Source organism: Mobula hypostoma, chromosome 4 (assembly GCF_963921235.1).
Source record: "Mobula hypostoma chromosome 4, sMobHyp1.1, whole genome shotgun sequence".
Taxonomy (NCBI): domain Eukaryota; kingdom Metazoa; phylum Chordata; class Chondrichthyes; order Myliobatiformes; family Myliobatidae; genus Mobula; species Mobula hypostoma.
The window spans coordinates 104,654,821-104,668,950 of NC_086100.1; the positions used below are offsets into that span (position 1 = coordinate 104,654,821).

Below are 14,130 nucleotides of genomic sequence, written 5' to 3' on the forward strand. Positions count from 1 at the left end.
AGTCCCCTGAGAAGACATTCTTACTTAGAATGAGATGTTGATCTTTGTTAAAATTCTTTTCCTCTAGTTTTATTTCAATGGCTTCCTTCACCAGGTGGTCCCAAAAGCCACTGGCATGACATAGTAGTTTAGTGCCATCAAGGTCAATCTTATGGCCATTGCGAATGCGGTGGTCTGCTACTGCCAATTTCTCAGGATAATCCAAACGGATGCAACTCCTATGCTCATTGCACGTTTACACAATGCATCATGTCTCGCTGATATACGGTACTCTGCATTCATAGGGAATCCTGTAAACACCAACCAACCTGAGTCCCAAGTTACTTTTGATCTGCATAACATACTGGTTGAGGACTAAGCAATCAGGAGGTATGGATGATGGAGGTATATGTACCACAGGACTAGGCATCTTCAGGCATCATCCCTGATGAAGATGGCAGAGTTTGTCATTGAAAGGTCATTTAAAATCGATACCTGTACCTGGCTGAAAGCCCAAGTAGAGTTTATTCATCATATATGCCAGAAAAGCACTAGATCGTTTTTCAGTTTTCCTAATAGTTTGAGAACACTCTGAGGATTTGAGAAGATAGGCAGATTGTTCTTAAAATGCTTTGTAAACTGTCTTGATGCCAGCAGAGTGGTGCTTTAAATGAAGTTTAAATACAAACTACTTTTTGTTGCTTGTAGTTAAAAATTCCAATTTATACTGGGCAGCTTGAAATTTCTGCTGCACAATAGTTACCATTGTTAAATATAAACATGATGCCGAGAAAGGTACTGATGTGCTGTTTTGAATTTTAACTATAGGTGCATGATGCACCTGGTCCAGTATTGCAATAACTGCGATTTTCACCCAGAGATTATCTGTAACTTGACCTACTCCTTGTTAAATCACTGTGAATGACATAGAACTGAAAATTTATCACCATACAATCCAATTTCAACCAGGTTCTGAAAAATCATTTAACAAATCGTAATTATTGTGCACTTGTTACATTGTGGTTGGAGAATATTCATAATAACAAAACTGATGAAAAAACATTAATTCCAGACAGTGATCAAAATACAACCGACACGGAAAAGAATAACTCAGAGATCTTAAGACAGAGTGAAAAGAAAAGGGTTCCCAGAGCTGCAACATCTCGCGCTGAGAGAATTTGGCCCGGGGGTGTTATACCATATGTTATCGGAGGCAACTTCACTGGTAAGAGTTGCTGATGTTTATTTGGAATTAATTTTTTAAATTACTTTTTGTCACATTACACATTGCTCTCCCAGATATTGACTTAATTGCTACTCACCATCTTATATTTTCTCTCCCATATTTTAAATTGAGATTGGGTAAATATTGCTGTTAAAGAATATTCTAGAAAGGATGTTCTAGAAAGATCCATATTGCCATTTGGTATATTACTCACTTTATTTTAAAACATTAATGCATTATTTGAAGAACCTACTGAATTATTATTAAGTTAATTCAATTGCAATCTGAAAGGCTCAACAGTCACACCTTTGGCAGGGTAATGAGCTGTTCTGCTGCTGAGAGGACAAAACTTATCCAAATATTTTCTCACTGACATCCAATTACCAACTTTCTGGACCTCTCTGCTACATTCTAATTAATAGCCACACTTTTCTCATAATGTCATAAGGTAGCCATCTGAATTCTTTATTCAGACAATTACTGCTGAAATCATCAGCTTTTCCGTGTGGCACAATAGTAATATTAGCACTGCTAGTTTGTAAACCTACACCTTGGTGCACAGAGTTAAATTTTGACTTTAGCTTGGATGGCAGGCCATGTAATTGTGGGGGGAGGGGGGTGGTTTGCCCTTTTGCAGGGCAGTGGCCTTTGAACATAGAACAAAGTACAGGATCTTTTTGTACTAATATAGCCTCTCAAAAGAATAGCTGCCTTCAGTGCATTATAATGATGGTATTTTGGTATATAGTATGTCCAATTTCCTTATCCATTTTTGCATAGTGATAAAACTGATAATGCTGTTAGCATTTACGTGTTGGCTAATGATATTACATTGACCAAAACGATGCTGCCAAAATAAAATGAGGCATTGTTGGTTATGCATCAACCTATGCAATGCCGATAAAAGGGAATGGCGCACTCTTCTAGATATTAGCAATTCAGTGTGGTCTAGCTATCAAGGTGTGGTATGCAGGGTGGCATAGCAGTGAAACTAGTAGTGTGGCTGCCTCATGTTGTCAGAGACCTAAGCTCATTCATGAACTTGGTTGCTACCTGTGTGGGTTTGGCAATTGAGAATTTCTTCTGGATGTTCTAGTTTTCTTCCCTATCTCAAAGATGTGCAGATGGGTAGGTTTAATTGGCCACTGGAAATTATCCCTAGTATGCATCTGAGTGGTAGAATTTGGAGGGTTTTGAGGAGCAACACACACAAAATGCTGCGGGAACTCAGCAGGCCAGGCAGCATCTAGGAAAAGGATACAGTTGATGTTCCGGGCTGAGATGTTGACTGTACTCTTTACCTAGATTCTGCCTGGTCTGCTGAGTTCCTCAAGCATTTTGTGGGTGTTGTTTGAATTTCCAGCATCTGCAGATTATGTTTTGTTTGTGATTCGGGGTTTTGAGGAGAATGTGTGAAGAATTTTTTTCTAAAAAAAAAAGAAAGAAGCTTACTTAATATTTAGGAGGAAAGGATCTGACAGGGCTCTACAGAGCATTACAACGTAACCAAAAAAAAAAGTTGAAGCATCAATTTAAGAGAACTAGAAGGGGGCATGAGAAGGATTTGGTGAGTAGGACGGAGGAAAACCCCAAAGTGCTCCACGTGTATGCAAAGAACAGGAAGATAACTAGAGTGAGGATGGGACTGATCAGGGATTAAAGAAACTTGCCTTGAGTATGAGGAGGTAAGGGAAGTTTTTAATGAAAACCTTGCTTCAGAAATGACTAGTGAGAGGGACAGTGACATTTATGTGTATGGCATAAAACAGGCTGCACATGTTGATATTAAGAAAGAGGATGTGCTGAAACTTTTGAAAAGCATTAAGATGGTTAAGTCCCCAGGGCCAGGTAGGGTAAATCCCAGTTTACTATGGGAAGCGAGGGAGAGATAGCTGCACCTTTGGTGATAATTGTTGCATCCTCACTGGCCACAGGAGAAGTACCAGGCAATTGGAGGGGGGCAAATATTCCTTTGTTCAAGAAAGGGAGTAGGGATAACTGGGACTTGTAGACAGGTAAGTCTTACTTCAGTGGTGAGCAAATTATTGGAGAGGATTCTTAGAGACAGGATTTATGAGCTTTCGCGAAGCATAGTCTGATTAGGGATAATCAGCATAACTATGAGGGGCAAGTCATGCCTCAGGACTGATTGAATTCTTTAACAATGTGACAAAGCACGTTTATGAAAGTAGGGCAGTGGATGGATTTTGGTAAGGTGTTTGATAAGGTTCTCCCATTCAGAAAGCTAGGTTCAAAGGAAATTTCAAAGGAAATTTCGCTGTACGGTTTCAAAATTGGCTTGACAATAGAAGGCAGAGAGTCTAATAGTAGATGGAGCCTATTCTGCCTGGAGGTCAGTGACCAGTGGTGTTCTGCAGTGATCTGTTCTGGGACCCCTGCTCTTTGTGATTTTTATACATAACTTGGATGAGGAAGTGGAAGGGTGGGCTAGTAAGTTTGCAGATGACATAAAAGTTGGTGGAATTTTAGATAGTTTAGATTGTTGTTTAAGCTTGCAGTGGGACATTGACAGGATGCATAGCTAATCGGAGAATTGGCAGATCGAGTTCAGTCTGGAAAAGTGTAAAGTGATTCACTTGAAGGTAGAATACAGGGTTAATGGCAGTGTTCCTAATAGTGTAAAGGAACAAAGGGATCTAGAAGAATACATCCATAGATTTCTGAAAATTGCAGTATATTGCATGTCAATAGGATGGTTAAGAAGGTGTATGGTGTGTTCACCTTCATTAGTTGGGAGACTGAGTTCCAGAGTTCTGAGGTAATGTTGCAGCTTTATAAAGCTCAGATTAGGCAGTGTTTGGAATATTGTGATCAGTTGTGGTCATCTCATTATAGGAAGGATATAGAAGCTTTAGAGACAATGCAGAGGAGATTTACCAAGATGCTGCCTGAACTAGAGCTCATGTCTTTGAAGATAGGTTGAACGAGTTAGGACTTTTCTCTTTAGAGTGAAGGAGAATGAGAGCAGACCTGATAGAGGTGTGCAAGAGACATAGATAGAGTGGATAACCAGAGACTTTATTCCCCCCCCCCCCAAGTGTGGAATTGGTTAATACAAAGGGCCATAATTTTAAGGTGATTGGAGGAAAGTATAAGGGGGATGTCAGAACGAAGTTCTTTACACAGAAAGTGGTGGGTGCACGGAACGCTTTGCTAGGGTGGTGGTAGAAGCAAATGCATTAGGGATATTTCAAAAACTCTTGGATCGACACATAGATGGTAGAAAATGTGAGAGGGAAAGGTTAGATTGATCTTGGAGTAGGATGAAAGGTTGGCACAGTGTGGTGGGCTGAAGAGCCTTTACTGTAATGTTCTGTGTCTATAAGTGGATGGTTGATGTTCAGCGTGGACTCACTGTTTCCATGCTTTATCTCCCAATGATTCAATGAGACAGCTGCTCCAAGAATTTAGGGCCTGTTTAATAGATGGAAAGTCAACTTGAGATCCAAAAACTCATTAAATGTTCATGATCAAGGCCATTGAATCAGCTATTTCCTATTGTTAAGTTGCCATTTAGTTTTCTAATTTCTAGGTTTTACTCTTAAATCCCAGAGTCTCCATTCACTATTTATAGTTGGTATGTTGTGGGAGGATTTGGGACATAGGCCATTGATTTCTGTTACTCCTGAACTTAAATTTCTAATTAAAGAGGGCAAGCACATTGTTTCCGGATTTACTTCAATGAGTAACACAACAAAAACCACCAGTATTGGGCCACAACAAAATTTAATTTATTTTCTTTGACTGGTTTCAAGTAACATAATATGTCTACTGAACACACATATGATGTAAATTACATCTTTTAGTAGTCTGTTTTGATTGCAGGATCACAGCAGTGGTGGAACCACCGTGCATGCAGAAGATTTGTGTGGGAAGAGCGGTTGGTGTATTCATGAATGATTTTATTGGCGATCCTAAGGGATCAGGACAGTAATAGGAAAATCATCTGGCTGTGTTGTGTGGACAGACTAACTAACATGATAGACTGATGGCACATCACAGGTGACCTCACCTGGTGCTTCAATATCATCTCCCTCAGTAAGCAGCCCCTCTACATCCCTAGAAGATAGAGGCAAGTGAGGCTCTCCCCACTACCCCATCTTAACTGCGTTTTACAGGAGCAACATTGAGAGCATGCTGACAAATTGCATCTCCATCTGGTGTGGGAGCACTTGAGCATTGGACCAGAAGTCCCTACAAAGGACTGTGAGAACAACCGAGGGGATCATAGGGGTGGCTCTACCATCTATCAGGAACACTGCATATTCAAGGATTCCATCCGTCCATCCAACATCCTGTTTGACATTTTCCCACCAGGAAGTATGTTCTGATGCATAAAGACAAGAGCAGTCAGGATGGAAAACAGCTTCTTCACTCAAGACATTGGGCTTCTGAACTCTCTGCCTCATCGCATTCCAAGTACCATTGGACAATTTGTACCGTACCCTGCAAAATTTAATATATGCACTTTACTTTATCTATGTGCAATTCATTTGTAGATCTAATTCTTACTTCCCTAAGTTATTGTGTGCTATAGGTGTGCTACTGTGCTTTACAGCCTGGTCTGGAAAAACGTTGCCTTGTTTGTTGCTATACAAGTATGTAGTTAAATGACAATAAAGTTGACTCGTGACAAATGGCTCTGCTAACCAAGCACATGGAATGAAATAACATTCAAGGATACAGCAAGATGTGTCCGTTACATAGTAATGATCACTTTATCCAGGATTTAATCGACAGCATTGTTTCATCTTCTTTCACTTATGGGGAATCAAGGGATGGGGATTTAAATCAGGCAAGTGGCATGTGCCATGGGGGGGGGTCAAAGATCAGCCGTGAATGGTGGTGCAGGTTGGAGGGGCCATGTAGCCTACTCCCCTTTAGAAGCAGGATAGCAACTTGCTTCCTTGTGTCTGCACAAATGTTTAGTAAGGCATGATTTTGATATGTTAAAGCCAAAAGACAAGTTAGCTTGAAATCCAACCAATAGATGGTATTTCTGCAGAGTGCCTTTCAAATTTACACAAAGGCAACCGAGTTGGCCAATAATATTTTGTTAACACGAAGAATTTAATTTCTTGAATCTAGTTTCCTTATGAACTGTGAACTCAGTTCTTGCTTGCAGTAGAAAATTGTGTTGTTGTACTGTTCAGATAAATCTAAAATAAAGTCAATGACAGTATCTGCTGAGCTTGACTGTCTGATGCACTTTCTCATTGAGTGTTTTAACTCCTCTAGGTAGCCAGCGGGCAATGTTCAAACAGGCCATGCGACACTGGGAGAAGCACACGTGTGTTACTTTCATTGAACGAGCAGATGAAGAAAGTTACATTGTCTTTACATATAGGCCATGTGGGTAAGCCAAAGCTGCTTTTTGCCCTTCTCTGTCAATGGTTAAAAAATTTTCACAAATTGGACCTGATATATTAAGGTGTAAATTCAATATTCACTCTGTAATGTGAGACCACAGCTGCTTAAAAGAATGACACAGACCACAAGGGGTTCTTTGTGATAAGTGGATGAAATGTATTTAGCAGGCATCAATTAGCCATACTTCATGGGGTTTTTTTCAGCCCTAATCCCTTTGCAACCATTTGTTTCTTTCTGTATAAGGAACATTTTTTTGCGGAGTACAAATCTTAAAATACCTTCTCTGTCATTATTTGCTTCCCACCATTTGTTGATCTTTGCCTGACACTGTTGCCAAGATAGTATGAAATAGAATCACCGCCTGCTTCAAGTTGACTTGGAGGGGAGCTGCTGGCTGCAGCCACACAGTTCACATGGGTGTCACTTTGTAGGCTGACATTTAGCAGATATAAGCATGCCTAATAAAGTTTACCTTTTGTTTACTGTGCTTGTCAGATGTTACTGTATACCATTTTAAACTATATACATAATGCTGCAACTTCTAAACAAAAGTGGAAGGTGCTTGGATAGAGGATAGTGACTAACCCTGAACAGATGGAGTCTAACTTTGAAATCATTTCCATCACATGTATTTCGAAATAGATTTTTAGTTGAAGCCATATACATGTTAAAGTGAATAGTGGTTGTTTTATTCACATAATACATTAATTTCTGGCACCTTTTTGGGTTTTCTATTCAGATCCTTGGGAAACTACAGGTGTTTTCCCACACAGTCTCTTTCCTTTGGTGCTCTCACACTTATCGCTTGCTCATTCCACACTCACTCTGACATCATTAAACTGTGCTTAGCTCCACTTTGCAATGGTAGGATGACTCTCCGGAGTTCAATGCCATGCTTATTCAATACTTGTCTTTTCCTAAAAATGTACAAACATACTTTATTCATAATTTTTACAGTAAATGCAATTAGGACATATGTACAGTTGATTACGATTAATTGGGCATCAGGTAATTGCGTTAGACACATATTTGGGACATAGAATAAAATCTAATTGAGAAAGTAGCCAGGATTCCCTTCATTTTTTGGGGACACTTCATCATCATCAGGTGCCATGCCCAGATTGAGCTTTGACTGCCATGGCCCACATACTCCTGTTTCGGGTCAAGTGCATCAATTTTTTGGTGTTCATTTCCAGTTCTCTGGCTGCTGTCTCCATCATCATTTACCTTTGCCTTCCTTTTGCTTTCTTCCCTTCAATCTTTCCCATAATTACCGTGCATTCTACCTCCTTTTTCCTAATCACATGTCCAATGAAGTTATATTGCCTTTTCATGATCTCATACATTATTTCTCTTTTTGTGTTTGCTCTGTTCATGACATCCTTGTTAGATATTCATTTCCTCTATGATATTCTTTGCATCCTCAAAAAACACATCTCTGCTGCTTCAATTCGTTTCCTCAGGTTACTAGATATTGGGGACACTATACTGTTTAATTGTGACAGGAGACAGCTGACGAACATTTTCTAACTAACATCAGACTTGTATGGTTGTTAGACACTACACCATGCTTAGAGCAAATAGTGTCCATTGTGAGTGCTTCTCTAAAAAGCAGTCTCTGATAATTTGTGAGAACTAAGCAGAAAGACGATTCCGATCTATTTTGCTCAAGCATTCAGGCTTGGAGATGCCTGAATGGCCAGGAGTGAAAATGAAATGATTTCGCTACTTTGACAAGTTAGGAACAATAAATGATTTGAAGGTATTGACAATCATCTTTAATGTTAAATAAAAATTAAGATTTGGATGTGATCACCAAAAATTGTATGAAGGCAGATATCTACACTAGGTGGCTATTCTGATTTTGTTAATTTGAGCCTGTGTTGGCCAGGGTCGACCATGGATATTGTGTCTAAGCTGTCCCGGAGTGCAAACCAGGGCCGTACGATATGGAGAGCAGGCTGTTGCTCATGTAGCAATCTCCCCCTCTCCATGCATCTGGTGAACCCAAAGGAAAGGCAGAGATCGATACCATTTGGTACCAGCAGCATTGCAGGAGCTGCCAGTCAACAATGTAGGACTGCCTTAGGGATTAGAGCTCTGGATTTTTCCCTTAGGGTTTACTCCTGAAATCTCCCCCATGGTGGGTATAGATGCAAGGCAGTGGAGGCTTGAAATCAGTGCTTTCCTTCTTCTAGATGATCCACCAACCACGGCTGACAAGCCCCATCGGCCAGAAGCGACTTGGTTTAAACCACCAGTAACCTGTCTTTGCCCCTCCTCATGCCAGTAGATATGGTTCCGCCAGTCTTCGTGAAGGCCAGGAGCTTTGTTATCAGAGACTATTTGAGGTGCAAGCCATTGGGAGCATTTAGTAGGTAGTGGGAGCTTATCCCCATGACCACCCCTGGCTAATTTACAGTCAATCACAGGAACGTGACACGTACACTCAGCTCTCACCTGTGGGTCCAAGTAGCTGTTGGCATGCGCCAGTGGGCAGACCCTGGTACACTACTTCGACAGACGGGCTGTGCCAGGTGAAGGTAGCCCGGTGAGATAGGAACATGCCTGTCCTAGCATATGAAGTCAGCTCCTGTAGGCTGGGCAGATGAGATCTGCAGTGAGAATCAATGGCCAGGAAGATGGTTCTTTAATGCTCTGGAGAGTGAAGGACAAGACGTGGCAGAGAAATAGTCAAGGTCAATCACTGCAATCAAGGGGGATCCCAGTTGAGGCGATCTTTGTACTACTGAACTCAGACTTCTGAGGTCAAGACAGTGGAACTGCCCCAGTGCAACAGCATTTCCACTTTAAAAACTCTCCTGTACAGGTTTCCTGTCATCATCAGACACGATGGACAACCACCAAACCAACTATTGAGAACTAAATACAGTCTCATCGCACTGTAGTAGTATTGGTACTACATTTTCAATGAATCATTGCTCTGGTTGGAAGTTCCCACGTACTTCAAAAGGGTAACAATTATACCAGTGCCCAAGAAGAGTAGTGTGAGCTGCCTTAATGACAATCGTACAGTTACACTCACATTTACAGTGATGAAATGCTTTGAGAGGTTGGTCATGGTCAGAATCAACTCCTGCCTCAGCAAGGACCTGGACCCACTGCAATTTGTCTATCACCACAATAGTTTTATGGCAGATGCAATTTCAATGGCTCTTCATGGCCTTAAGTCACCTGAACAATACAAACACCTATATCAGGATTCTGTTCATTGACTTTAGGCCAGTGTTTGACACCATCGTTCCTACAGTCTTGATCGATGAGCTACGGAACCTGGGCTTCTAAACCTTCCTCTGCAATTGAATCCTCAACTTCCTAGACGAAGACCACTACCTGTGCAAATTGGTATTAATATCTCCTCTTCGCTGACAACTAACACTGGTGCACCTCAAGGATGTGTGCTTAACCCCCTGCTATCTTATACCCGTGACTATGTGGCTAGGCATAGCTCAAATGCCATTTATAAATTTGCTGATGATAGACCCCTTTTTGACAAAATCTCAGATGGAGACGGAAAGGTGTACCAGAGTGAGGTATGCTGCTAGTTGAATGGTATCACAGGAACAGCCTTGCACTCAACATCAGTAAGACCAAAGAGTTGATTATGGACTTCAGAAAGGGTAGGACGAGGGAATACAAATCAATCCTCATAGAGGAATCAGAAGTGGAGAGTGTGAGCAGTTTCAAGTTCCTGAGTGTCAAGATCTCTGAGGATCTAATCTGGTCCCAACACATTGATGCAGCTATAAAGAAGGCATAATGGTAGCTATATTTCATTAGGAGTTTGAGGAGATTTGGTTTATCACGTAAGAAACTTGAAAACTTCTACAGATGTACTATGGAGAACATTCTGACAGGCTGTATCACTGTTTGGTATGGGATGGGGCTACCGTACAGGTTTGAAAGAAGCTATAGAAAATTGTAAAATTAGTCATCTACATCTTGGGTACTAGCCACTGTAGTATCCAAGACACCTTCAAGGAACAGTACTTCAGAAAGATAGCGTCCATCATTAAGGACCCCCATTACCCAGGACACACCCTCTTCTCATTGTTACCATCAGGAACGAGGTACAGAAGCCTAAAGGCACCCACTCAAAGTCGTTCAGGAACAGCTTCTTCTCCTCTGTCACCTGATTTCTAAATGGACATTGAACCCGTGAACACTATTTCACTTCTATTATTTATGTTTTTGCACTATTTTTAACTTGATGTTAATCTACATATATATATTTACTGTAATTGATTGACTTATTTTTTTCTATATTATCATGTATTGCACAGTAGTGCTGCTGCTAAGTTAACAAATTTCACTGCTGATGCTGTTGAAATTAAACCTGATTCTGGTAGTGTTCAAATTTGTTCTGTATTTGATTTAAATACATAATTTGTTACTCAGTTAAATAGTAGTTTGTCTACTATATAATTGGGCCAAAATGTACTGTTCCTGATGTGACCAAACTAACCAGAAATTCACTGTACAGAGAAAATCTGCAGATGCTGGAAATCTGAGCAACACACACAAAATGCTGGAGGAACTCAGCAGGCCAGGCAGTATCTATGGAAAGAAGTACAGTCAATGTTTCAGCCTGAAACTCTTCAGCAGGACATTCACTGTATATTCATTTTACCGTTCATTACGTTCTCTTGCATTGTATCAATGTCTTTGCTTCAATAATGCATCTGTTTAATTAATACCGGTTTAAGACAATTCCGTTAACGCATTTGTTTTGTAGTTAATAGATGATTCCTCTTAGGCTTGTACAATACATACTGCAACAGTCCCAGTTTGAGGATTGGGAGTTTACTGCGTTTCACCTTTCAAAGAGGATTCCAGGAATTGCATATCCATGGGAAGCAAAGTATGGTGCTTTCCTGCTGCTGCTGCTCTGCATATCTTCTTAATGGACAGATTGTTGCAGAATAGCTGCAGCAACCCATTGTGTATGCAGGCCTGGCTCAGCCATTCACTGATGAAGGTTGGACCCATGGCTAAAGCAATTCTTCATTCACATAACCCTGCACCAGGAGTTCTTAAATGTTTTTATGCCATGTACCCCTTTGGTAGTCCGGTGAAGCCTATGAACCCCTTCTCAGATTAATGTATTTAAATATATGAAGTACAATACATAGGATGACAAAGTAAACCAATTGTATTGAAATACAGTTATAAAAACAACTAAAAAAATGAAAGAAAAGCTACATTTCAGCAAGAGGTTAGTAAAAATGAAGAGTAAATTTTTTCCCCATCCAAGTTCACGGAACCTCTGGAATCTGTCCACAGACGCCCAAAGGGTTCACAGACCCCAGATTTGAATCCCTGTCCTGTCCGAATGGAGAAACTGAGGTAACTTTGTAGCCTGCCAAACAACTCCAGTGATCTCAACATTGGGGCCTTGAAGTTAAGTTGGGGGACTCCAGTGTTCAATCGGTCTGTGCTTTTATACAAAAATTGTCCCTTACTTCAGAAGCATTAATGTTTATTTTTAATATTGTGTTAAATTGTATAAAAAGAAATTCCAGACACTTGAAAATCATGAATTAAATGCTGTTTATTTTTTCTATCTGAACAATAGGATAAATCTAAAAACCATTGCCCACTTGTTATATTCTTGAGGGCATTACAGATTCCTGAAGCACAACTCCTCTTTATATTTCAGAGCAGTCGGTTCAGCGGGCGTCTGTCCTGCAGTATATATGCACACTGCCACAGGGGCACTAAATGGAGCAGGAGGCTAAGGCTGCACTCCAGCACAGCACAAAGCTGTGACCCCTGACTCTGGTCTATGATCCACTTCTGTAAGATTCCTTCTTCTCTAGCTCTTCACTTTTCCACCTATCACCTCTTTGCTTCTCCCATTATTCCCTTTAATCCTCCCTCCCACCTGTTTCTGACATTTACTGTGAGTGTTGTATACCAGGGGCTGGAAGCAGTGTTGCAGATCCCTACCACCTATCCCACAATCTCTTTGACGCACTGCCGTCAGGAAGGAGATACACAAGTATCAGGACTAGGACTGCCAGACTCGGTAACAGCTTCTTCCCTCAGGCTGTGAGACTAATGAATACCCTGCCACCATTGAGGTCTCATCACTCGGACAGTGAGTTGTTTACTGTTCACTTGTGCTGCGCTTTAATACACAAATTTTGAATTATACTTTATTAACTTATAACCTGGTAGAGTAGTGTACTAGTTGGCATAATGCTCCACAGCGACCCAGGTTCAACTCTTGCTGCTGCCTGTAAGGAGTTTATATGTTCTCCCTTTGACACTTAGATTTCCTCCAGGTGCCCCAGTTTCCTCCCACAGTCCAAAGGCATACTGGTTGGTAGGTCAATTGGCCATTGTATATTTCCCTGTGATGAGGCTAGGATTAAATCAGGGGATTGCAGGGTGGTGCGGCTTGAAGGTCCGGAAGGGCTTGTTCTGCACTGTATCTCAATAAACAAATAGTAAGTATTTTGGTTTATGTGCTGTTGGCTGATGTGGCAGATGCAGTTTAATGTGGATAAATGTGAGGTTATCCACTTTGGTGGTAAGAACGGGAAGGCAGATTATTATCTAAATGGATTCAAGTTAGGAAAAGGGGAAGCACAACGAGATCTAGGTGTTCTTGTACACCAGTCACTGAAAGCAAGCATGCAAGTACAGCAGGCAATGAAGAAAGCTAATGGCATGCTGGCCTTCATAACAAGGGGAATTGAGTATAAGAGCAAAGAGGTCCTTCTGCGGCTGTATAGGGCCCTGGTGAAACCACACCTGGAGTACTGTGTGCAGTTTTGGTCTCCAAATTTGAGGAGGGACACTCTTGCTGTTGAGGGAGTGCAGAATAGGTTCACAAGGTTAATTCCCGGGATGGCGGGACTGTTGTATGTCGAAAGATTGGAGCGACTGGGCTTGTATTCACTGGAATTTAGAAGGCTGAGAGGGGATCTTATTGAAACATATAAGATTATTAAGGGATTGGACACGCTGGAGGCAGGAAACATGTTCTCGCTGATGGGTGAGTCCAGAACCAGAGACCACAGTTTAAGAATAAGGGGTAGGCCATTTAGAATGGAGTTGAGGAAAAACTTTTTCACCCAGAGAGTGGTAGATATGTGGAATGCTCTGCCTCAGAAGGCTGTGGAGGCCAAGTCTCTGGATGCTTTCAAGAAAGAGATGGATAGAGCTCTTAAAGTTAGCAGAATCAAAGGTTATGGGGATAAGGCAGGAACTGGATACTGATAGTGGATGATCAGCCATGATCAGAGTGAATAGCGGTGCCGGCTCAAAGCGCCGAATGGCCTACTCCTGCACCTATTGTCTATTGTCTATTGTTTGTGATATATGTTATGTGGGTGCATTGTGGTCCAGAGGAATGTTGTTTCGTTTTGTTGTATATATGCACGTGCAGTCAGATGGAATTAAAAATGAACTTGAACTTAATGACATTGAAACAGCACATGCTGGAAGTTGCCACCAGGCCATTACCCAATACAATGGACCTAGCACACTGAACCATAGTACAGATG

General features: G+C 41.1%; 1 protein-coding gene across 1 annotated transcript in view; it reads left to right on the forward strand.

The window, feature by feature from the left end:
* Window positions 1-14,130, forward strand: part of tll1 (tolloid-like 1) — a 408,920-nt gene that overhangs the window by 162,448 nt on the left and 232,342 nt on the right. The window contains exons 5-6 of the mRNA XM_063046335.1: window positions 1,052-1,204; window positions 6,464-6,581. Coding sequence (XP_062902405.1) covers window positions 1,052-1,204; window positions 6,464-6,581 — 271 coding nt within the window. The remainder of the gene's footprint in view (window positions 1-1,051; window positions 1,205-6,463; window positions 6,582-14,130) is intronic.